Source organism: Ostrinia furnacalis, unplaced genomic scaffold (assembly GCF_004193835.3).
Source record: "Ostrinia furnacalis isolate ACB-3 unplaced genomic scaffold, ASM419383v2 OfSCF1098, whole genome shotgun sequence".
Lineage (NCBI taxonomy): Eukaryota > Metazoa > Arthropoda > Insecta > Lepidoptera > Crambidae > Ostrinia > Ostrinia furnacalis.
Genome location: NW_021131337.1, coordinates 12,322 through 35,114, shown reverse-complemented (window position 1 = coordinate 35,114; position 22,793 = coordinate 12,322). Strand labels below are relative to the sequence as shown.

The 22,793-nt window shown below is 40.3% G+C and overlaps 3 protein-coding genes across 7 annotated transcripts; 1 reads left to right on the top strand and 2 right to left on the bottom strand.

The window, feature by feature from the left end:
- Nucleotides 1-476: 476 nt before the first annotated feature.
- On the bottom strand, nucleotides 477-19,765 carry tud (tudor domain containing protein). 5 transcript variants are annotated; one of them, XM_028302231.1, is made up of 15 exons: nucleotides 17,669-19,765; nucleotides 17,394-17,594; nucleotides 15,141-15,322; nucleotides 13,749-13,829; nucleotides 12,566-12,718; nucleotides 12,011-12,148; nucleotides 11,330-11,470; nucleotides 10,621-10,779; nucleotides 9,822-9,989; nucleotides 6,824-7,776; nucleotides 6,600-6,748; nucleotides 5,975-6,136; nucleotides 5,072-5,238; nucleotides 4,424-4,659; nucleotides 477-4,067 (listed from the first exon to the last, which is right to left on the bottom strand). In XM_028302231.1, exons 1-15 carry the CDS (start codon nucleotides 19,571-19,573, stop codon nucleotides 1,018-1,020), a joined length of 7,845 nt encoding a protein of 2,614 aa, XP_028158032.1. In that variant the 5' UTR covers nucleotides 19,574-19,765; the 3' UTR covers nucleotides 477-1,017. The 5 variants fall into 5 exon arrangements, with proteins under 5 accessions (XP_028158032.1, XP_028158033.1, XP_028158034.1 ...); XM_028302232.1 differs by lacking the exon at nucleotides 9,822-9,989; XM_028302233.1 differs by lacking the exons at nucleotides 9,822-9,989; nucleotides 10,621-10,779 and having other exon boundaries at nucleotides 17,669-19,764.
- A 458-nt stretch (nucleotides 19,766-20,223) lies between these two features.
- JTBR (jumping translocation breakpoint protein JTBR) lies at nucleotides 20,224-21,237 on the top strand. The gene is made up of 4 exons (XM_028302275.1): nucleotides 20,224-20,394; nucleotides 20,471-20,625; nucleotides 20,793-20,886; nucleotides 21,022-21,237. Exons 1-4 carry the CDS (start codon nucleotides 20,339-20,341, stop codon nucleotides 21,185-21,187), a joined length of 471 nt encoding a protein of 156 aa, XP_028158076.1. The 5' UTR covers nucleotides 20,224-20,338; the 3' UTR covers nucleotides 21,188-21,237.
- Nucleotides 21,238-21,256: 19 nt separating this feature from the next.
- Nucleotides 21,257-22,732, bottom strand: Mt2 (tRNA (cytosine(38)-C(5))-methyltransferase). Its single transcript, XM_028302274.1, has 3 exons — nucleotides 22,535-22,732; nucleotides 21,819-22,297; nucleotides 21,257-21,740 (listed from the first exon to the last, which is right to left on the bottom strand). Exons 1-3 carry the CDS (start codon nucleotides 22,593-22,595, stop codon nucleotides 21,282-21,284), a joined length of 999 nt encoding a protein of 332 aa, XP_028158075.1. The 5' UTR covers nucleotides 22,596-22,732; the 3' UTR covers nucleotides 21,257-21,281.
- Nucleotides 22,733-22,793: the final 61 nt, after the last annotated feature.

Here is a 22,793-nt window from a genome sequence, read left to right as displayed (position 1 = left end):
TCGTAGGTTACTCATGATATGAATCGCCCATGAATCCTAAGGGACCACGTTCTTAAAGCTTGTGATCCCGTACTTAGCTTTTACGCACGTTATTGTGTTGTTTCGTCTTGGAAAAAGCAGGTTTCTTAAAATGTTAAGTTTCCTTTTTTAAATAATAAATGAAACCACATCATAATCGGTCCATTCGTTTAGGAGCCCGTTTGCGTAAAGCACCATTAAGCCCACCAAAATGTTGAGAGGCTTGTGATCCGAGTATAACATTAGCTCTTTTTTTTAAGTTGGGATTTAAAAATTTAAGGATCTTTACTTTTAACGTGAGAGAGATGGTTTAATAAAACAAGTGATACTTTATACAGAACTTTAATGTTTTCTAAACAAACAATTCGCAAACATAACTATCTGTGATTATAGAAAATCAACTCCATCTGTATTACAAAACAATCATGTAGTTACACTGGTATATATTTTTATTATACATAAGAGGGATGAATCACTTACTTTTAACTGGTTGAAGGTGTTTTAATAAAAGCATTAAGGTAACCTATTTTCGTGTATAGTTTTGCATTAAACTCCACCAAAGGAATGTACGTACAGGGGATACATAACATACATTTTAAACTTATAAAATAAAGAAAATCTGCGTAAACAACGCAAATCAATATTTCAACAGAACTTAACATAAAAACAATTATAAAACGTAAAAATGAGTATTAACGACAATAATTATAATTATCACGTTTAAACGTCGAAAGGATTAGAAATTATATCATCACACTGCCAACCATACTCATTCATATAATCGTAACTCACTGGTTAACGTCTAGGACGGGATGAAAACAATGGCTTAGAATTTCAAGTAGTTTTAACACAATTAGTCACAAACCATATAAAAAATAGTGTCGATCACACAGTAGACACTCATTCGTAATCTTAAGTTAATGTGTCATAGACTCACAAAAATAAAATATATAAAAAAGAAATACTAGTTAAACGCAATGAAAAAATATACTTATTTATTCACTGAGACGTCACCTCCGCTTTATTTACATCATCTTTTTTGACATCCTCTTTAGTCTGGTCCACAGCCTTAACTTCAGCAGTCGATTCTGCTTTCTTTCCCGTAGGACTTTCCTTCACAGGCGATCCCTTCGAGGGTGATTTGTCTTGATCACCGCTCGTGTAGCCAGTATCGGTATTTATAGAATCCTTGGACTCCTCTCTTTCGGGGGTTTTGATAGTGTCATTAGAATTTTCCAAAGTTTCGCTAGAAGTATTTTTTTCTGGACTAGCGGTTATGTCATTGCTGCTTTCCTCTGAGGCGAGGGCGATATCGTCACTCAAATTGTCGGCTTTTGCGTCAAAGGACTTATTTTCTATGACAGTGTGGTTGCTATCTAAGCTTTCATCGAGGTCTGGCTGTGACGTATTTAAATCAGTCTCGGCATCAGCAAATTCGTCATCAGCTTCTTTAGCGTCTCCGCCGCCCTCCTCTATTTTACTGATTTCAACATTGTCAGTATCTTTAACTTCTTTATCAGATACTTTTTCACTACTGTCACTAGCATCAGTATTTTGTTTCGATACAACAGTACTTGTTTCTTGTATAACTTCTTTAGCTGCCGGTTCTACTGTTGATGTAGCTTCAACCTTAGGTTCTGTATTCTCTGTTGAGGTAACGGCTACCTCATTTTGTGGCTCTTTTGTTTCTACTTGAGTATCGGCTGTTGATTCTACTTTTTCACATTGTTTAACTTGAGCCTCGGCTTTCGTTTCAACTACTTGAGCGTCTGTTTTCGTCCCAACTTCTTGGGCCACTTCCGTATCAGTTACTTGGGCCACTTCCGTATCCGTCACTTTGACCACGTCCGTATCCGTTAATTGGGCCACTTCAGTTTTTGCTACTTGGGCCACTTCGGTATTCGCTACTTGGGCCACATTTTCGGTATCTTCTACTTGAGCAACGGCTTCCGTTTTCGCTACTTCCGTTTCTGAAGAAATTAGAGAAGCCACATCTTTGCCATCTAGGAACACCTTTACAAGTATCGGTTCCTTCGTGCTATCTAAAAATTCTATCCGGAATGTGTGCGTTTCATCGGATGCCAATTCATCCAGCTTAGCTTTCGCAGATTCACTCGTGGAACTATCTACAGTGATTCCAGCCAATCGACAGCATTTAGCCAATGGTTCGATCTGAGATAAGTCTTCTGGCAGTTGCCGGAATTGCTCACACTTAGCTTTGTTACCGTAATCGATAAATTGAACGTGGTATGCACTATCGCAGAATTCCAGGATTTTCGCTCGGTACCACTGCTCGTCATCATCCCAGAAAGCTGCGCATAGCGCTCCAACTTTCAATTCGGGAGCGGCCTCAAACTCGGCCGCACCGTCCAAACTGTCGGTCACCTTGTCAAGATCAGCTGACGTGTCATTGAGTTGAACGTAGAATTCATCCACTGAGTTCACGTGGCATATGATGCCGTCACTATGCAGATCTTGACCGACGGGTGTCGGTCGCTCGCTCACCGGCTGTTCCGTTTGCTCCTCGCAGAGCCCGACTAGTTCCTCGGTGACCGACTTGCCTTCCAAGTATAACTCAACGATAGATATATCCCCGGACGCTATGAACTGTACGTTAAAAATAGTAGCACCCTCAGCTGCCAATTCGTTAAATTTAATCTCCGATTTACGCGACCACGTTTTGATGTCTCGCGGTTTTTGAAGGGCACACTTTCTGGATAGCGCCGGTTTGACTTTAAGTTCGTCGGGCAGACTGCGCAGCTCATTAGCGATAGACGCGTTGCCGTAGTCCATGAACAGGACCTCGGTGCCCTCCGATCCGTCGACGATGACTTGGGCTCGGTACCACTCCCCGTCTTCGGGGTATTTAGCTGCGCAAATGACACCTTCCTCCTTGTCCTTGAGCTCCGGGAAATTTTCGGCGTCTACCATGGCAGACTCCATCGCTTGCAACTCGGGAGCGGCAGTTTCCAGCTGAATCCAGAATTCGGAGGGCGAGTTGACGTGACTGGCGAAACACGACGGCAGGTCGCCTCCGCATTCCGTCTCCTCGGATCGCGCCGCGTAGCCCTCCGACACCAGTTTATCTGTTAGGTTCTGGCCGTTGATGAATATGTCCACGTATGTGGTGACGTCTTTGAGCACTATTAGAGCGTCGACGGCCGTGGAGAAATCTCCCACGAGTTGGGTGAAGAAGTCCGAGGCCGGTTCGGACCACTGGCCGGTGCCAGTCGGGACCGCGTTCACGCTCGACTTGATCGCGTATCGCTCGATTTCCTTGAACTGATCGGGCATCGTTTTTATCAGACCGGGCTGGTTGTCCAATACGTCCGTGTTGCCGTAGTCGATAAAGCGGACCGTGGTTATATCCGAATCCGAGTCCAGAATTTCAGCGCGGTACCACTGATCGTCGGCGAGATATTTGGCCACACAGAGCGTGCCCATCTCGCGGTTTTCAACGTCAGGGTAGCTTTCGGCGTTGGCCTGCAACTCCGCTTGGATCTCCTCGATTTTGTCGACCTTATCGGCCATTTGCAGCCAGAAGTGCCCGGGCGTGTCGACGTGGCTGATGTAGACGCGCGTGCAGCCTTCGGGCGAGGCGGCGGGCTCGTCGGCCGGCGCCTCCGCCTTGGGCTCCTCACTGGAAGCGATCTGCGGCGTGGCCAGTTTCTCGTTGACGAGCTTCATGGCCAAATCCACGCCGTCGAGGTGTAAGCTGGCCAGCCAGCCGTCGTTTCCGAACGCTAGCGTCACCTGAACTTCCTTTTCCGTTGTCCATTCGGTAAGTTTCGCAAGAGCATCGTCCTGTAAAGCGACTAAGCCTAAACTAGCCACGAGGGCGAGTGAGCAAGGTTCGTAAAACTTGAGATCCAGAACCTTGAGGTTTTCTTTGGGGATAACCTCAGTGTTTCCGTAGTCGGAGAACTGCACCTTGATCTGGTCGTCGTCGTTGCTGATGACGGTGGCGCGGTACCAGTTGCCGTCGGTGGACTTCGCTGCGCATATCGTGTCCACGTCGAAAGTGGCCAGCGGTTCGGCTTGACCTTCACCTAGGAAGACAAAGGAAAATAGAAGTTTAGCCAAGTGAGATTTTAAAGATGTTTCAATCCGATATGTAATGTAATCAAGTCCGATAAAATTATTACAGCTGTTTGCAGATTTTGCAGCTTAAAATTTAACCAGTATAATAACTGTCAGGACAAAAGGACTAGTACATGGGGAAATACAGTGTTTGGACATATCAAAAGCAGATACACAATGAAATCTAAGGCTGAGTGGCACCTCCTAACTTTGACTGTAACTTTAACGATAACCGTTGCTTTTTGTATGGAGTTTGACAGATTTTTGACGTTTGTTAAAGTTAAAGTAAGATGGTGCAACCCAGCATTAAATTTATTAAACTTACCCTCTTCATAAAACTTGTACAAATCATCCAGCAGTTGCGCGATCTTGTCAGAATCCGCCGACTTGTGCAAGTATATCTCGTTGAGATTCTCTGAGTGGACCACATACGCGAGTCCGAAGTTGTAGTTGAATACTGTGCGCATGCAGAACGGAATCACTTCGTCGTAGGCGCCTTCGTCTGGGTTGATTATGGCGATCTTCTTGCCAGTCTGGCAGTCGTATAGTGTTGACACGAGGCTGGAAATAAAGATTTTGGGTTAATGAGACATTATCAATTCCTACAATTTTACATGATGTGCAGTAATGTTTTAAATTTTTTAAATTGCATAGTAAGATAATTAAGGAGGATAGTTGCCATTATTGCTATGACTGTCTAGACTAGAAATGGTGTTAGACGAGTTATATTTACGTCGTGTATAGCGACCTAAAAAGGGTTTATATGAAAATTCAAATTAAGCCACTGTGCGTGAGTTTCTGTGAAAAATAGTTTCAAACTAGTGGCGGAGTCTAAACCCTCTAGCGATGCTAATGTGTAGTGGACTCTCTTCTAACTAGCAACCCTTGGGCTATTGACGCCTCAAGAGACAGTTATTGTCAGGTCACAACACCCTAAAGGATTTGTTTATATTACAACATAAACAATATTTACCTGATCCCCTCAACATTGTTGATGTAAATAATGAACTTGTTGTTGGTGAGCTTCTGCTTCATCTCGTCCAGGGAGAGAAGCACCTCCGACTGCTCCGTGTAATTGTTGAGGCAGCATTCCAGCGACTGGTAGTAGTACACGCTTAGCTCCGTCGGCAGGATCATTAGCTGGAAGAAATGGTAAGCTAGTTTTAACTTGTATTTTTGTGGACTCTGAAAAAGACGTCCAATGTATCAGGGACGTATCTATAGATCGTTTCATCCACGAAGACGCGCCCCATCATTCTTCCGCTAATGTTTGAGTGTTATCGGTACACGCTAAATTATCTATGAGTGCACACGCACACTACAATAATGACGCTCGGATTGCTCGGATCAAACTCCCCGCACCCGCGCTCCCCTCGACCAAAAATTGGGCGCGTCTTTGTGGATGAAACGATCTATATTAACAGCTTCAGTAAGGTCTTGCTCAGATACAGCGAAAACCGCGCAGTTTTTGGGTGGTTCTTATTGACGAGGAACTGAGGCGGTAACCAAGCGGTTACGGTTTGATGCAAAAGTACGAGAACTGCCCAGAAACCGCGCTATTATAGCTGTGTCTTAATAAAGTCTAAACCTTTTTGTCAACCCGCTGACAAGTTACATCGTCGGTCGTGAGGTTAAACCAACTAGTGCTCAGAACGCTTCATGGCTTTTCTTCATTGCCACAAGGAGTCGTGTGCGTTTACCTGTTCCCGGAGAAACTTGAATGACCGTGATATAAAAAATAATTTTACAATTCTTTAATTACCTATGTAGTTTAACGTCAATATACAAAAATAATAAATCATGAATATCACCAGGCCAGGTTCAAAGCTAGACGATGGCACATCAAGGTTAATACTGTGTCATAAAGGTCACTCACCTTGTCCAAAGATGTGGTGATGATATTCCCATAGTCTGGCAACACCGCGGAGATTTTGCTGGAGTCGGAGACATCGTTCAGTATGGCGCGGTAGATCTTGTCGTCGTGCTTGACGGTGCAGTGGATGCCTTCAGCTAGGCTCTCGGCTGTTAGTGGGGTGAGCTGAAGGAAGTTATGATTAGCAATGAAAAATACTAAGTTTCAAAGACATTAACTCAATAAACAGCTTTTTTTGTCGAATTGAAACCTCATAAAGGTAGCAGAAATGCGCTGGATGCAGGCCGCTACTAACCGAAGTGGAAACCATTGGAGGAGGTCTTTGTTCAGCAGTGAACGTCCTGTGACTGAAATGATGATGATGAAACAAAAAAAATACGTATGAACTTGTTGGAGCTGATATTTTTCTGTTGGCCACGTTTTTGCCATTGGATCATTACGTAGGCAAAGAGAAACTAACTTCGAGGTTATTAAAGGTTTTTTGCTATCTTCGGAAGAATAGTGAAAGGTGAATCATTATTCTGTCTGTTGAAAGTTTATTGGACGTCTATTTGTGACTTTGATTGATTGCGTTGAAATGTTAAAAATAGATTATTTTCTTCAATAATATCAATGATATTTTACTAACTTTTGATGTATCAAAACTGGCGATGGCGTTCTCGACTAGCGCTGCCTTATCAAGGTCCAGTTGAACGTAGAATTTGTTGATTGACTCCACATACGTCACTCGGCACAGAATTTGCTGGCCTACGATGATTGTCAGGTCGATTGCTTCGTCTGGAAGAATAACAAAACATTATAACACAAAAAACAAACGACCACAGACAAGTGCAAAATTGAATTACTACCAACCTTTCAAAGTGACAGACGACTGGTGCTCCGACATAATAGCCAACTCTTTCTCAACCAGCATATCAGCCACGCTGACGCCATTGTTCCAAAGCGACACCTTGTACTGGTCTTCCACACACTCCTGGAAAACGCACTGGTATCGAGGAGCGTTGAAACACAGATCTATGCCCGGGTCCGCTTTCCATTCGCCGTCTTTCGGCGCAACGCCCACTAACGAGCAATGCACTGCCATCTTCGGCAGATCCATTAGCTGGCTGTCTAATTGCCAGATATCTTTCGCGTCAACTAGCTGCTTGTTTCCGAAGTCCACGTATCGGACTATGTATTTTGAAAACGGCTGTACGGATACTACGGTAGCTCTGTACAATACCCCATCAGCAGGGTACCGGGCCAGCACCGAGGAGCCTACACCGATGACTCCAGAGTAAGACTTCACACCCTTATACAGTTCAGGAATCATGTGCATCATTTCCAGGAATTTCGGTTGCAGTGACATGATCTGAGTATAGAAACTCTCCGGGGATATAATCCACGTGACCGACACCTCGTGTTGCGCGCCAATTTCGACGGTCGGGTCTGAGAATGCGGTGGTGTGATCCACTGGGTTAGGCAAGTCCTTGTATTGCACTTGCGGTGCGAATTTGCGCGGCGGTCGTTCTCTACCGCTGTCTTGGGACCGGAAACTTCTCTCGGACCGCTTGTCGCTATCAGACGCGTACTTTTCTGTTCTTTCGGCGCGGTCTCTGGGGGAGAAGTTGCTTCGAGGCGGTCTTTCCCGTCTCTCTCGGTTGTTGAAGTCCCGCTTCCCGTCCCGGTTCCAGTTTTCCTTCTTGTCGCCCCAGTTGTCCCGTTTCTCGCCGCGGTTGTCGCGTCGGTCGGGCCTGCCCTCGCGGCTTTTGTTGCCCCAGTCATCGTTCGAGTTATCCCCTTGGTCTTGGTTGAAGTTGTTAGCGCTGTAAAGATAGGTAAATATGTTTAGTGGCTTGGGACTGTTTAGGTTACAACCCGTATTCACAATATTTTATAGTAACCGTTAAATTAATTTATTAGCATGGATGATTAGACAAAGGTTTCTATGTTGATTATAGATGTTAAATGATTAGAAAAATGCAAGAGATTGATATGGAGTCTTGTGTGAATCTCAGGTCTGTCATATTAATTCCAAAGGCTATTTTGATGAGCTGCAATTGGAAACAATCTGCTGCAAATATTCACATATTTATGCATGAATTGTATTTTTTCTCCAATTAAGACAGACTTCGACTAATAGAAGAGCTGTATTCATTATCATAACTTCGTTGTGAATACGGGTGTATTGCTGTTTTAGTTGATAAAAAATGAGTTTCGAAATTTTCCGCTACTTCGATTCGATAAACCGCTTATTATGCCGTTTATCGAAGGAAGTCGTTTCCTGTGGTCTACTCCGCACGATATATTTGGATTATTTCTTTATACTCATGACGAAATAAAACCAATATGTATTTTGTAATGTAAATCCTCGTGCCGAGTAGACCTTCCAATTAGTAACAGCAGCATTATTTTTCGCAAAGATTTTGCTGCCAGCTATAATGTAAATGCATGAAGGAAGAAAAATAAACAAAAGACACACACCAAGAACGTAATTTATTAGGCAAATTAGGGCAGTATGTACAAGCGACGAAACGCAAAAGAAAAAAAGGCGTGTCCCAAAACACAGGAGTGAACAAAATACGTGCTGAAAATGAAAATGCGAACTCGATCAACACACGGTGCAATAGATGGAATGTACTTAACAAAAACGAAAGCTGAATTCGTATCGAGAGCTGCGTGAGTGAGCGCCCGAGCGTGGCCAAGCAAATAGGGCGAGAAAACGAGCACACGCCGATCCAAACATTAATGCCTCATTTAGCTGATTTCTTCATCACAACGTAACGTTTAGTTTTATGATAAACGTAATAACTGTTATTACAATGACGATAAATATGTCTCTGACAGTGTACAGAATCGTAGTCGTGATTCGTATATGAAGGCTATTTTTTGTTGCTCCGATTGATAATTTATTTCCACAATACTTATTAAAATTTCTTAGCATTTAGAGTTGCTACTCAAAGTAAATCAAGAATTTATTTTTATTATGCATTGTTTTAAAAAGTTTGAAGTTTGACGACTTGCAAAGGCATAGCGCACCGCAACAAACGCAGATTTCTTTTCACGAAATTAGTAGGTATTTAGTTTGTAAATGAACATGAATATTCAGTCGCACCGAATAGCGTTGTACTGAAGCGTGAAATAATCAGCGCTATTATAAAGCACTTTTCACATTTACCGTTCAATTATTGTTACTCAAGTTAGTAATAAAAAGTGGATGCTGTCAGTCGGAGCGGTCTTCCGGTGGGGTGGTAGTTTAAAGTGTTACGATTGTTCGTTATGCAATGCAGTTTAACGAATTTAGCCGATTACGATAACTGAACGCAAAACCTTACAAAACAATATCAGGATGTTCGCAAAAAAAATATACTCGTGCAAAAATAATCATGTTATAACAACTCAAATGAAAAATCAAACAAGAACGCTGCATACAGCACAAATAAAACCAGGTGAAGCCTTTTTACAAATGCATGCAGTTATGAACGTAGATTCATATTCACACTCATTACATGCTATTTTTTTTATAGATTTGTAAGACTTTAATAATCAATCTAGATTAATGAAAATTCAATGAGATATGGTAACAGAAACTCATTAATTATTACATTTATCAAATAAAGATAATACTACAAATGAGAGGCGAGATTTTTCGAATACCCAACAGATGCAGTTCGTAATTTTCTTTTTTCTTTATTAGGGAAAACCCACAGCTGTATGTTCATATGAAAAGAATCGTATTTTTTTAGCTTACAACTGATGTAATAAAACGTCTATAACAAACTAAGTTTTACAGGTCTTGCGTTCACACAGCTAAGCGAAGCATTAACATTGAATCAGGAAGCGGACGAAACTTTTCTTGTTACGGGTGTACCGTTTGAGCCTGTCTTGGACGGAGGATCGGGCGTTTTGGGCGTCAGCTGAGGCGGCTTCCGCGGCCTGACGTAGTCGCTTGCCCACGCCGGCAGCGTCCTTGCCTTTCCACCCGGGCCGCGGCCCAGGCTTATCATGCTCCGCTCTAGGTTTCCGACGCTCGAATTTGCTGTTTGTAGAATAACCATGCGTGAACATCGCCTGTCTGATTCTTTTAAAGAGATTCCCAAATAAGTGCGCGCGCGCAACAATTAAACTGTCGTAAAAAGGGCAGTTGACATTGACACCAAAAGTCAATTGACATACTTTTTGTAAGCTGTCAAAACCATAATTATCCTGACTGTCCCATGATTTTATACATTATGGCAACAGGAACTTAGGACGTCACTGATTTGCAAACTCAATTGACTATTTATCAATTTGAAAGCTACCAAAACTGAAAACGGTTTCTAGAGATTTGTGTTTTTAAAGGAGGTGCGCGACTTGTAATTATTTGCGAATGGAGTCTCATCCTGACTTTCTCTTATTTGAAACTTTGGGAATCCCTTTTTGTGACAATTACCAGTAGACAGGCGATTTTCAATATCAATACATAAATAGTAAATAAAATCCCTAAAAATATCAGAAACATAAATAAATTACATAATATTGTAAAAACCGCAGATTTCATTAATTAGTAGTAAGCATAAATAATAAAAAACAAAATAAATAGTTACGTAGATAGTCCATGCAATGGCTGCGTGCCCCGATTCTCCTGGTTTGCATCCAATCATTCCGTAGTCCTATAATATTTTACGTACCTGTTGTCCCATTCTCTGTTGTCTCTTCTATTGTCCCGATCTCTGGTGTCCCTGTTGTTGTATTGCCTGTGAGGCTGCGATTGGTTGGCGGGGGTCTCGTCCCAATCGTCGTCGGCGGCGCTAAAAGCCACGTTGTTCTCCCAAGGCTTCTGGCCGCGTCTAACCATCAATACATATTGACATCATGACGGATGAACGATGATGAAGGTAACTTGACAGCCAATAAGTGAAACATTTGAGAGCGATGTCGCAAAATGCCTAAAAATAGCCAAAAGGAATAGCCGATCGGTTTGTAATATGATGTAGCCCAACTAAAGGCCAGCTTTGGGGCAGGCAAAGACTTGATTGGACATCACACAGTTTTGACAAGTGAAACAAAAGATGATCGCCTATGATGAACGTTGATGAAGGTAATTTTATAGCCAATTGGAAACAATAAGTGATTTGTTGAGAGTGATGTCGCACTAATGGCCGAATGGAACGACCATTTATAATAGGATGGAATATGTAGCCCAACTAAACGTTTTGGGCACGCAAAGACTTCAGTGAATATCACGCAATTTTGACAAATGAAACAAAAGATGATCGCATAAGAACAGAACCTGGTATGAAGGAAGAATCTTGGGTACAAACCGGTATTGCCGAATAACACAAATTAAGCAGTGGATATCTACAGGCCGACATGTCGCGAAGGTGTTACGTTACTCACCTGTGTGTGTCCCGATCTCGGTTGTCCCTGTTGAATTGCCTAGGCGGTTGGAAGGCGGGCTTCGCAGGCGTTTCTTCCCAGTCTTCGTCGGCCGCGGGAGCGTGCGAGGCAGTGTTGTTCTCCCAAGGCTTGTGGCCGCGCCTAACCATCAATCAATATGATTTGGTCACGATGAACGCGAGAGGAATGGGTATAATGATGAATGATGCTTTTTTCAGCCAAATGGGATTCAATTTGTTCCATAACTAATATGGATAGTTAATTAATGAAAGGTTGCGTTCATTGACGCACTTTACATTCAAGATATCTTTTCAATAGCCCCCTTAAGATTATAACCATTTTTTTAGTTAGCAACATGACAAATATACGAAGAAGCAAAAAACGAAAAACAGCGAGGTATGGAGAAGGTTATTTTCAGCGACACCAACTCAAAATTAGGAAAACCATAAAAAGGGAGATGTAGCGCAACAAAAACTTTTTTCAGCAGAATAATAAAATTCTCAAATCATCATGCACTGCACAGCATCCAGCGTAAGAAGACTGTCCGAAGAACAACGATTTATATGGAAAGAGCCTCCGAAGGCTGATCTGATATTACTAACGCTGGAGTTGACACACCAATGTTAAGCGGAGGATTGGTACATGCTACAACGATGAAACAAATCTGCACACATCACTCACCTATTGTCCCGGTCTCTGTTATCCCGGTTGTTGAATTGCCTGGGCGGTCCGGCGGGTTTCGCGGGCGTTTCTTCCCAGTCATCGTTAGCAGGCGCGGGCGCATTGGATGATTTGTTCTCCCAAGGCTTCTGGCCGCGTCTAATCAATACATTTGACGTGGATCACAATGAACGCGATATAACTGGATGATGATGAATGATGATTAACTACTTTAGCTAAATGAAATCGGTAATAATCTCGCTTTGGGCAGCAATGTCACGTTCATTGGGAACCATGTCGTATTGTACAAAGGAGTTACCTATAATACACGTGTAGGTACTTGAGATCGAAAGTAAAATTACATTACCAGGGTATCACAAATACGGTAATTTACATGTGGACTTACTTAACAGGCTCCAAAAGCCTGTATTCCGTGTAATATGTTACTCAGAATCGAATAAAGGGCGGCATTTTGTTGTAGAACACAACATTTTGGTAACAGGATGGTTGCTGGGGATGAACCTAAATCAAGCGGATATTTACAGGCATGTATTGTCCCATCAAGTGCCCACTAACCTGTCCCTATTGTCCCGGTCTCTGTTGTCCCTATTGTCCCTGTTGAACTGCCTCTGAGGCGGCTGGAAGGACTGCGCAGGCGTTTCTTCCCACTCATCGTTGGCGGGCGCGGCGCTCGACGCGGCGTTGTTCTCCCAAGGCTTAGAGCCGCGTCTAACCAATAATTATAGACCATTATGTACGATGTACGAGGTAGATGATATGGAATTCGGTCGATGAACTGGTAATGGACGTTTTTGTTTTGGTATGGTCTGTTTTGAGATGCTTTTAGAGTAGAATGGTGAAGCGATTGCGGGTGTATGCTTACCACACAGACCACACTCCATTGAAAAAGATTTAAATCTCAAATTATTGTCTGTGATTTGGTGTTGTTCAGTAAAAAATAAAGTTTGGCTCAAAATAAATATTAAACATTAAAAATAATAAAACAAGTCTTTCGATTGATAAATGCTTGCAAGTGCATCAAGTTAGGAACACTGAAACTAACGCGTTTGACCAAAGCGATAAACAACAAATCTTATTAGACCGTATTCCGAAGAAAGGAAAAAAAACTTTCAGAACAAACGGCTTAAAAGTAAAATGTGTTCATTGCTAAAATGTAAGATTTCTACAATTAAATATTGGAGTGGTAGCGACAACGTTACAAAAACTTTGCGATATTGCGTGCACAGAGTAATTTATTTACTATGTATAATATGTATGTATTTAAAAAAAAAGTATATAAGTAGTATATCCGTTAAGCTAGCACCCATAACACAAGCATATTAATTGCTTACTTTGGGGCTAGATGGCGCTGTGTGAGATTGTCCAAAGATATTTATTTATTTATTTATTATTTATTTATTTATTGGAAGATTTACAGCTTCTATCGCATCTCAGCTCCGCGCATAATAATGCACCAACACTATTCCACGAAGCGGACAATAAACAGTTAGACGCGTGCGCATAAGTAATACTTGGCTGAGTATGCTGTACGCAACGATAAATATTGTTTCCATACAGCAGAAATAAGAATATGGTCAATGGAGATGGTGTGAAGTGGTCACACATTTGATGTTTCTTAAATAATTCAACTTGAACTAATCCTCATTATATGAATTATGTCTTACGTGTTAAAAGTGTGTTTCTGTACTTAAAGTGACATGCAATAAAATAATTTGAATTTAAAGTTTTTCAAACTCACCTATCGCCTCTGTCTGGCCTTCCGCCAAACTTTTCACTGTGACGGCCCGGACCGGACCGATCGAACGCTTCCTTATTGTCCCTGCCCAAACAAAACACATCATGGTGTTACCAACACTTCAGCTACACTCACAAAAACACACACGAACCTTTCCAAGTACCATTATCTCACTGATACGTTATTAAATGATATTAATGATGGATTACCTATACATTTTATGTGTAAGCACTGAAATCGCACCTCGACTAAATCCCGACAATGGGTTCAAAGAACCGAGACCAAGGCCAGAGCGTGAGTCAGGGCACAATTACCATTTTTTGTGTGAAAGCAAAAACTCCCGAAATATTCAAAGCCATAGCTATACATGGGAATAATGGTTCTAAAAGTATATTCTCTATCAGTTATCGTTAAAGGATGAATTTTATCAACCAGATATGCAGTTTATCTGTTTTCTAAGCGTAAGATACGACCGTTAGATAGACTGAGACCATTTCTAAATTTCCTCATGCATCAAAAAGAACCGCTAATTTGCTTACTTCGCATCGCAAACTCGCATCATAGTTTCTATTTACAACCGAAATAGTTATAACGTCAAATTGTATGTTTAGTGCAGTTAGTTGAGGTTATTGTTTTTGTATCCAATTTGTCGGTAGTATATTGTTTTACGCTAAATGAGTAAGTAAGTATGCAGATTGTCTAATATTAATCAACAGTTGTTATTAGCGTGATCTCAGTTTGTAGGGTCAGGGTTTGCGTAAACAAAGACTTCAAAGTTCCAAGGTCCAACATTATCTGCAGTTTAATTGCAACAAATATTTAATTATTTTGCACTGACCAGTATTTGATAAATCTGTTAATCCCACATACTCACGTAACTATATTAGGAAAGTGAATGACGCATACAGGTATCTTGCAATATTTGATATCAGATTATTCAACCAACATCTAATTTTGGAATACAATGAGTACTTAGTACCTATTTTGATTGAGAATGACGTGTCCCGTTCACGTCACTTTTATTACTTCCCCAATGTTTTAATAATGCTTGATACCCAAAACTTAAAGGCGTTTACTACTTTTACCTGTAATGATAATGTATTTTGATTGCCGTTTGGTGTAGTGGTTCAGAACGGACTACTATGCCGAGAGGTCCCGGGTTCGATTCCCGGCCGGGCAGAAATTGAAATGATGAATTTTAATTTCTGTGACGGGTCTGGGTGTGACTATGTATAATATTTATGTATTTAAAAAAAAGTATATAAGTAGTATATCCGTTAAGCTAGCACCCATAACACAAGCATTAAGTTGCTTATTTTGGGGCTAGCTGGCGCTGTGTGAAATTGTCCAAAGATTTATTTATTATTTATTTATTTATATTTATTTGATACTTACCGTCCTCGGAAGCTGCCTCCCCTATGACCGAAGTCTTCATTGCCTTCCCTCGGCGGTCTACGATCATCCTTAAAGCTTTTCTCCCTTCTGAAACTCTTCTTGCGACTGTCATCAGGTACGCTGCCTTCGGGCGAGCTGAAATTCTCCGGTGCGTCCTTTCGGATAGGCGTCGTGGCTTTAGGCTGGCAAAAATACCAATAATATGAGTCACACGTGAAATATGCAATTGGTAGAATACCTGACAGGTTTTTCGCATTAGTTACCAATGAATTACTTACAAATTGGCCTGCTCTTGTTGGATGCGTATTGCCAATTATTTTCCTTCGACGGCAGACGTTAATTTAACCACATACGGTCTGATTTATAGATGAGGCAGCTGAGACAAGAATATTTTCTAAAGCCTATCTATTTGTGTGTAAGTAAATATTTTACAATTCTCTAAGCATGGGCATAAGGCCTACTACATTTTAAAGGTGTATGTCTCAGACAGTAAATTTAAAAAAAGCTGTGCAAACACGAAATATCTGACAATCGGCGGTGATAGACAATACCATTATTAGGGCGGAATCTATACTTATAATAAATCTGAAACAAAAACTACTCGACGGATTTTAACGAAACTTGGTACAATTATTCTTCATACTCCTGGGCAGGTTATAGTATACTTAGGAGCAGAGTAGTGAAGGGAAATTTTGGGAAAACGGGAGAAGTTACTCCATTTTTTAAGCTTCCGTCGCGCCGTGCAGCCTTAATGGTTAAATTTGGAAGGGACGTAGCTTAGGTACCGTAGAGGTGCACTAAGAAAGGAATTCCCGAAATTCCCACGGGAACGAGAATTAGCGGGAAAATCCTTTTGTATGAAAAATCTAAACGGCGTAAGATAGATGAAGGGGGTAAAACGGGATCCACACGTACGAAGTCGCGGGCGGCCGCTAGTTCAAAATAAAACGTCACAAAACGTGAATGTGGTATATTAGCTACAAACGATGGCTCAGCTACATCTTACGCAGTTGTACTAAGTTCTATTTCATGCAATAAAAATGTGGTCTGTTGTGATATCGACTGTAAATTTAGCTTGCTGTCATACATCGTGTGCATTATCACTGCCTTGCCAAACTACTTGTTACGTTAACGGTACATGTGTTTCACACTTTATTGAATTACCTACTATAATGAAGTAAAATTGCTATAAATTCCGACCAAATGACGTCCAGTACTTGCGTTTCTTGAATATTTTATGATGTTCAGCCATATTGACTATTAAACTGGGCTAAATAATAGATATGACGTGTCGTTCAATTTTGTCCACGCAAGCAAGATGGGGACATTTAGGCTTTATTAATTTAACGTGTTATGACTAAAAATTCCCAGAACATAGAGTGCCATATTTTATTAGACACACATTTTTAACTTTAGTACATATATTTTTTTAAAATCATGTTTAGTATTCATTCAACAGACTGCTGAGCTGGAATATTGATTCAAAAATAAACTTCAGATACAGACTCGGTCAATTTTATGAACATGAAATCGGATACTGATTTGTCTTTCTGTTCATAATAATAGACAAAAACATATTTTTGTGGTATACAAATAATTCATAAAAATACCACTTACATTCCTGAGTTCTTATTAGTGAGGTGAAAGTGTTGATTGTTAGTGACATCATTAGCCGTTGCACAATGGATGCCTTACTGGCTGGCATGTAATCTGCCGTAAATATTAATTAAGCTAGGCAGTTTTTCACCAAATTGTTTCACACCAGTTACGAGTTTGATATGGAAAATGGTCAATTATTTAGTCTATGAAAAGGATTTCTTAAAAGTATTTTCAAGGCAAAGAAATATTTTTTACCAAGTTATTTTTATATCAAAAAGTTTTTTAACTTGGCTGTAAATTGATAAAAGTAGTTTTCTAGTTTTTCTTTTTTTATAATAATTTATAACAATTAACTTTTGTGTAGTCAGTTTATGAAGAGAAATACTAAAATTGAGATTTAATTTGAAATCTATACTAATCAATATAAATGCGAAAGTAACTCTGTCTGTCTGTCTCTCTTTCACGCCTAAACCATTGAACCGATTTTGATGAAATTTGGCATAGAGATAGTTTGAGTCCCGGGAAAGGACATAGGATAGTTTTTATCCCGGTTTTTGAAACAGGGACGCGCGCGGTAAAGTTTTTCTGTGACAGACAAAATTCCACGCGGGTGAAGCCGCGGGCGAAAAGCTAGTATAAAATAAATTGAGTTACCTCATGGTTGCTCCTAGGCTGTGACAACTGGTTCATCTTCCTGGCAATGTCCAGCGGTGGGCTGACGGTGTCGTCTACCAGGCTGACCAGCATAGTGTCGTTGGACAGGACGCCCACGATCTGCGCCATCAAAGTCTTCTCCAGAGCCAGCATCTCCAGCTGGTTGGACGTCTTGGTCTCAACCGGTTTGTTTTCAAAGCCCTAGTAAAAAAATATAAATAAAACTTACTTTCCAATAACAAAAAAATAGCATATTTCTTCAGAGAGATGCTTACTTTTAATGCACACTTCAGGGCTTGAGCGGGAAGCTTTATTAGATCCGGAGTGATTGTTCTCAGATCAGAAATCTCGATCTCCTGCTCATTTCCATAGTCCACATAAACTACAATCACTTTTCTTCCCTTGGTGTCTCTTATCCTTGCTCTGTACCAGTTGTCATCGTCAGGGAATCGGGCACAGCATGCTGCACCCACTGGCAGCTCTCCCGGAAACGAGGTGCTCTCACAATGAACCTTGACGGCATCCATAACTGCATTCAGCTCATCAATCTTGTCTGATAGTTGAACGTAAAACTTGATACAGCTGTCCACATAAGACACTAGCACCGACTGCCTCGTTCCCAAAGGAAGCATTCCCATCCATTTAAATTGCAGCTTATCTTTCATGTTCGCCATCAGCAAATCCAAAACATTCTTGTTGTCTAAATACAATTCTCCATACTGAATCAAAGGTGGGCCCTCTGGTGCCACCACCCTCAAGGTCAGGACCTTTCCATTCACAAGCTGCTTAAATGTCTCATTCAAATGGGGACCTTTTTCCAATTTCTTGACCCCAGATAAGCAGAATCTCATGGCAAAGACATTGGGTTTCACAAACTCCTCTGGGATATCAAATATGTCATAGTAAGACACCATCTCTGTGTCCCCAAAGTCAACAAAGAAGAGTTTACACTGAGAACCAGACAAATTCATGACGATTGCCCTGCAAATAATTCTGTCTCCTGACATACGGCCCAAGCAAACCGTGCCAATCATAGGGGGCTCAGCGAGACTGCTGTGTGGTCTCTTGTTGATGTCATCCATCATATTCTGTAGCCTTTGAGCATCGGTTGCAAGCTGCACTGCAAATAGCTCAGGGCCTTCTTCAGCAAATGAAACAAAAACTTTATGCTGAGAATTAGCTTCTAGCAGCCTGCTCTTGTAGGTTGCGGACTTTTTAGGGGAAGCCGGTTTCGCTGTGGCCAATGCTACAGGGGGAGGCGGTGTTAAAGGCTCCGCAGCGGCAGCAGTACTTGCATGTTGTGGCTGGCGGCTTGGAGGTCGAAGGTTCACTGGGTTTCTTGTGGCCTTATTTGTCACCAACAATCTCTGACTAATCAGTGATGGCGGAGGTATCGATCCATTGAATGGCAAAGAAACATTCTGTTGTAAGCGCATTGCTGATGCTGGATTTGAAGGAAAATTCTGATTAATCAAAAATGGTACATGTTCCATATACAAAGGTGATTCAGACGGATAAGTCGGCTGCCAGTTGGGTATTTGTTGGTTTTCACTTGTCATCTGCGATAGCAGCACTTCTTGCTTGACTATTGGCAATGCCACTCCGAGCCTGTTGGACACAAGGTGCGTCGACAAATCATTCCCCTTGAACTGTATCGAGATTAGAGGCAGCGATCTAGTTTGCGCGTCCACCGTGGCAGGGTACTCGTTGTAACACAGAAGACTTTGTAATTTTAGCAACAGTGGCTCCTCCCATCGACCGGACGGGTGCATGAGCCTAGACAAGTAGTAATCTGTGGCTTGGCCACGCAATTGCAAAAACATTGGGTCATAGCTGTCTAGAAATCTGATAGTACTCAAGGATATAATATCTTTGTTACCGTAATCAATGAAATATACTCCGACTAATCCGGTGGCAATATTAGTAGTGCTTACTATTTTCGCCCGATAGTACGCACCGTCTTTGTATTTCGCGGCGCAAATGACGCCCTCGTGAATGGCCGCTGGAGAAACTGTACCTACACCCTTCTCCAAATTTTCGCGAGCAGTTTTGAACAGGCTTTCTACCATTAACGAAGATGGTTGGTCAAGCTGCCCGCTGACCCTCAGGAAGTGGCCATCTCCATCCACATGGGTCACGTAAAGTCGAAAGGATCTCGGAATTTCAGTAGGCACAGCCATGATTCTAAATAATAAAAGTGGCACAATAATGAAGAAAAAAGAAGTCTTATAATTCACATCACTTGTTTAGAAACGAACGTTGAACGTCGTACCAACTTTTAATCACACTCAGTCAGACTTACAAAAAAAATACCGCTTTCTTTTGTTTTCAATAAACATGGCGCCTGAAAACCGCTTTTTCGTCAAAATTACACTTCCTATTCAAAAAAAGTTCAGCAATTGGTCAAATCTATTGTCAATCAATCTTTTTTTTAAATGTGACCAATCAGAACGCGCGATATTGAAATATCGTGTTTATGATTTGTCAAAGGTGCTTGTCAGTGTAAACCACAGACTATAGATGACCCACGCTGAACTGTCCCACGAAACTCAATGACAGGGGGGCGCTACCATCGTTCAACTATATGGTTTCCAACATGGCAAAAATCGGAACCAGCGATCCGGTATTGACGGTGGCGCCCCGCTGTCAATGTCATGCATAGGACAGTTCAGTATTTTGGAACTATATTTATTATTTTAGGTCGTGTACTCACTATAATACTAATCGATTAAATAAACCGCACTTTTTCTAAGACTTTCTTTAAAGGGTCACCTCTATTCGGAAACGGAAATGAGCTAGCAAAAGCAATTTTTGACACTTGACAAGAAAAAAAATGTTGACTAACAGCTGTCAAAATAATAGCAAAGCGAAAATGCGGAATATTTTTCTTTGAAAATTGACAATGTAAATGATTGTATTGATTACAGCTAAGAAACACAACAAAAATGATCGAAGCGTGTTCAAAACGATGCATGTTATTTGGGACAGTGTGCATGGGAGTGTAAGTTTTTTATAAAACTACTGTAACTTTTCATACATTTAGCAATAAATGTGTAATAATTTTGTTTCCTTTCCAGCTTAACCATTGTAGTCCTCATATTAGAATCACAGTTAGCTGATACATTTTCTGGCAGCCAGCGAATGAAAAACAAAACCTTTCCAACTGAAAATAATTCAACATGTTGGGTGCACCAGCCATTTAAAATAATTAGTGAATGTCACCCTTGCTCAGGTAAACAACTATTTTTTTTTATTTTTTTTGTTTGGATCTTGTACCAAATAAATTATTTACTAACATATCAATAATATATCAGATGTGTACTTAGGAATAACAAAACATACAAAAGTAGGTATGCTGTAACAAATTTTCTAAGGTAACTTTATTCTGTTTAATTACAGATTTCGAAATAAGAAGTAAGAGCATAGGAGTATGTATTCATACAAGTTTCAAGGAGATATTGAAATGTGAAAATGGTGAAACAGTTACTAGAAGGTAAATTTTACATCATGTTTTCTTAAATGACATCTTTTCAGTTACCAAATTTATGATCAATGTAATGTCGAAATCAAAGAGGTAATTTCTTAATATGATCAAATTGATAAATTTTTGTTTTTATTTCATTTTCAGTTGTGACAGAGTGGCCTATTTAGAAGAGAGAGCATATTGGAAGTTCACAATCTGGTCTTTTATCATAGGCGCAATATCTTCTATAGCAGTTATGTTAAGAATGAGGGTCCTAAACTACCGAGCCAAAAGAAGAGCTCGACAAATTCTAAGCAATGGATCTATTTAAAGTAAAATGGTTATTATAAGCATAAATTATTATTCTATTGTAAATTGTAATGCAATAAATAGTGTATCATAGATATAAAAGTATAATTTCATAATCAATCAAACAATATTTTTAATAATTCACTAATCACTTTAACATTAACACTATTGCCTAATAACCTGTAGCATTGTTTTATGGTTACTGTTTGTGGGAAACTATAGTCCTTTGGGAACGCCATTAGGGCTGATATCTCTTTTGGAGTGAAAAACCTTAATTTAAGTTCTCTCATAGTTTGTATGAATTCAGGACTACTGACTTCTGATGCATTGGCCTTTTTAAAGCACTCTTTGACAGTTTCTCTGCTTGCCTCTGTAAACACAGAACCCGTTCCTTCCATGTAATGTGAGTAAGCTTTTGTGAAACAACATGATCTTCTCGAATCCCTATGACATATGTCCAGAACGTTAGCCCTTCGTAATTGTTGATCATTTAATAAGAATTTTTCGGAAACTTCATCCTCCACAATGCTTTCTAAACAATATGGGTCACTGAATGGTCCTGGAAGGTTCTCCACCTAAAATTATTGTATAAATTAGTATGATTTATTAAAACAACTAGGTATGATAATTCAAGCAACTTTTTGATAACTTACTATTTCTGATTGTGGTTCAAATTTCCAAGGGTCTTTACTTCGTCTTGCTATGCAGTAGTAACGAAGCCTAGAATTAGGCATTCCAACAGAAATAGGATTGAGTAGAAACTCTTGCAATTTGAAATTGCACTCTTGTAGTTTGTTAATAAAAATATTTCTCACTATAGAACATTCAAAACCTTTCACGTTTTCCATTAAAATGTATTCAACTGTTTCAAGTTGGTCTAGAATATTTATAAGATAAAGGAAGGAGTCTGCTCTAGTGTCGTTGTCGTCTAGGTATTTACCGTTCCTTGTAAATGGTTGACATGGGGGAGACATGAGAATAACGTTCACATTATAATGGGCAATCTCTGTTACTGACATAGACTGAATGCTTCTGGTGATCTGATTTGTGCTGGGAAAGTTATGCCTGTACACCTCATTGGCAACTGTATTTATGTCTACTGCAGTTACTATTTCACCATTGAGACCGGATTCTGAAAATATGTATTGATGTAATCTGTGATATTGGAGCTTAAAAAAGTGTATGTGATCAATGATAATATATATTCTTTAATATCATTGATGGTAGTAGTATGGATTTCAAAACTTCAGGAAAAAGTTTATATCTGAAAGTTATATCAATACAGTAATTTATTTCGGGCACATTAAGAATCTGATAGTTTTCTATTTTCAAGATTGGATTAAAACTCATTCAAAACATGCTTGCTTACCATTCCAAGCACAATGCATGCCCCCAATTCCACTGTAAAGTTCTAAAATTCTGTGATGCATTTTCGGTTGGGTATAAAATAATAAAAAGGTCAATTTAATTAGGATTCAGGGATTTTTTGAATTGGATAACCTACAAAATACTTTGTTTATTAATTAATTCATTCATCGGGTCGAGGAGTACTATACGTCAGCAGCAGCAAGCATATGACATTGACAGATGATCAGAGACAAAGACAGATTTTTTTAAAGAAAAAAATG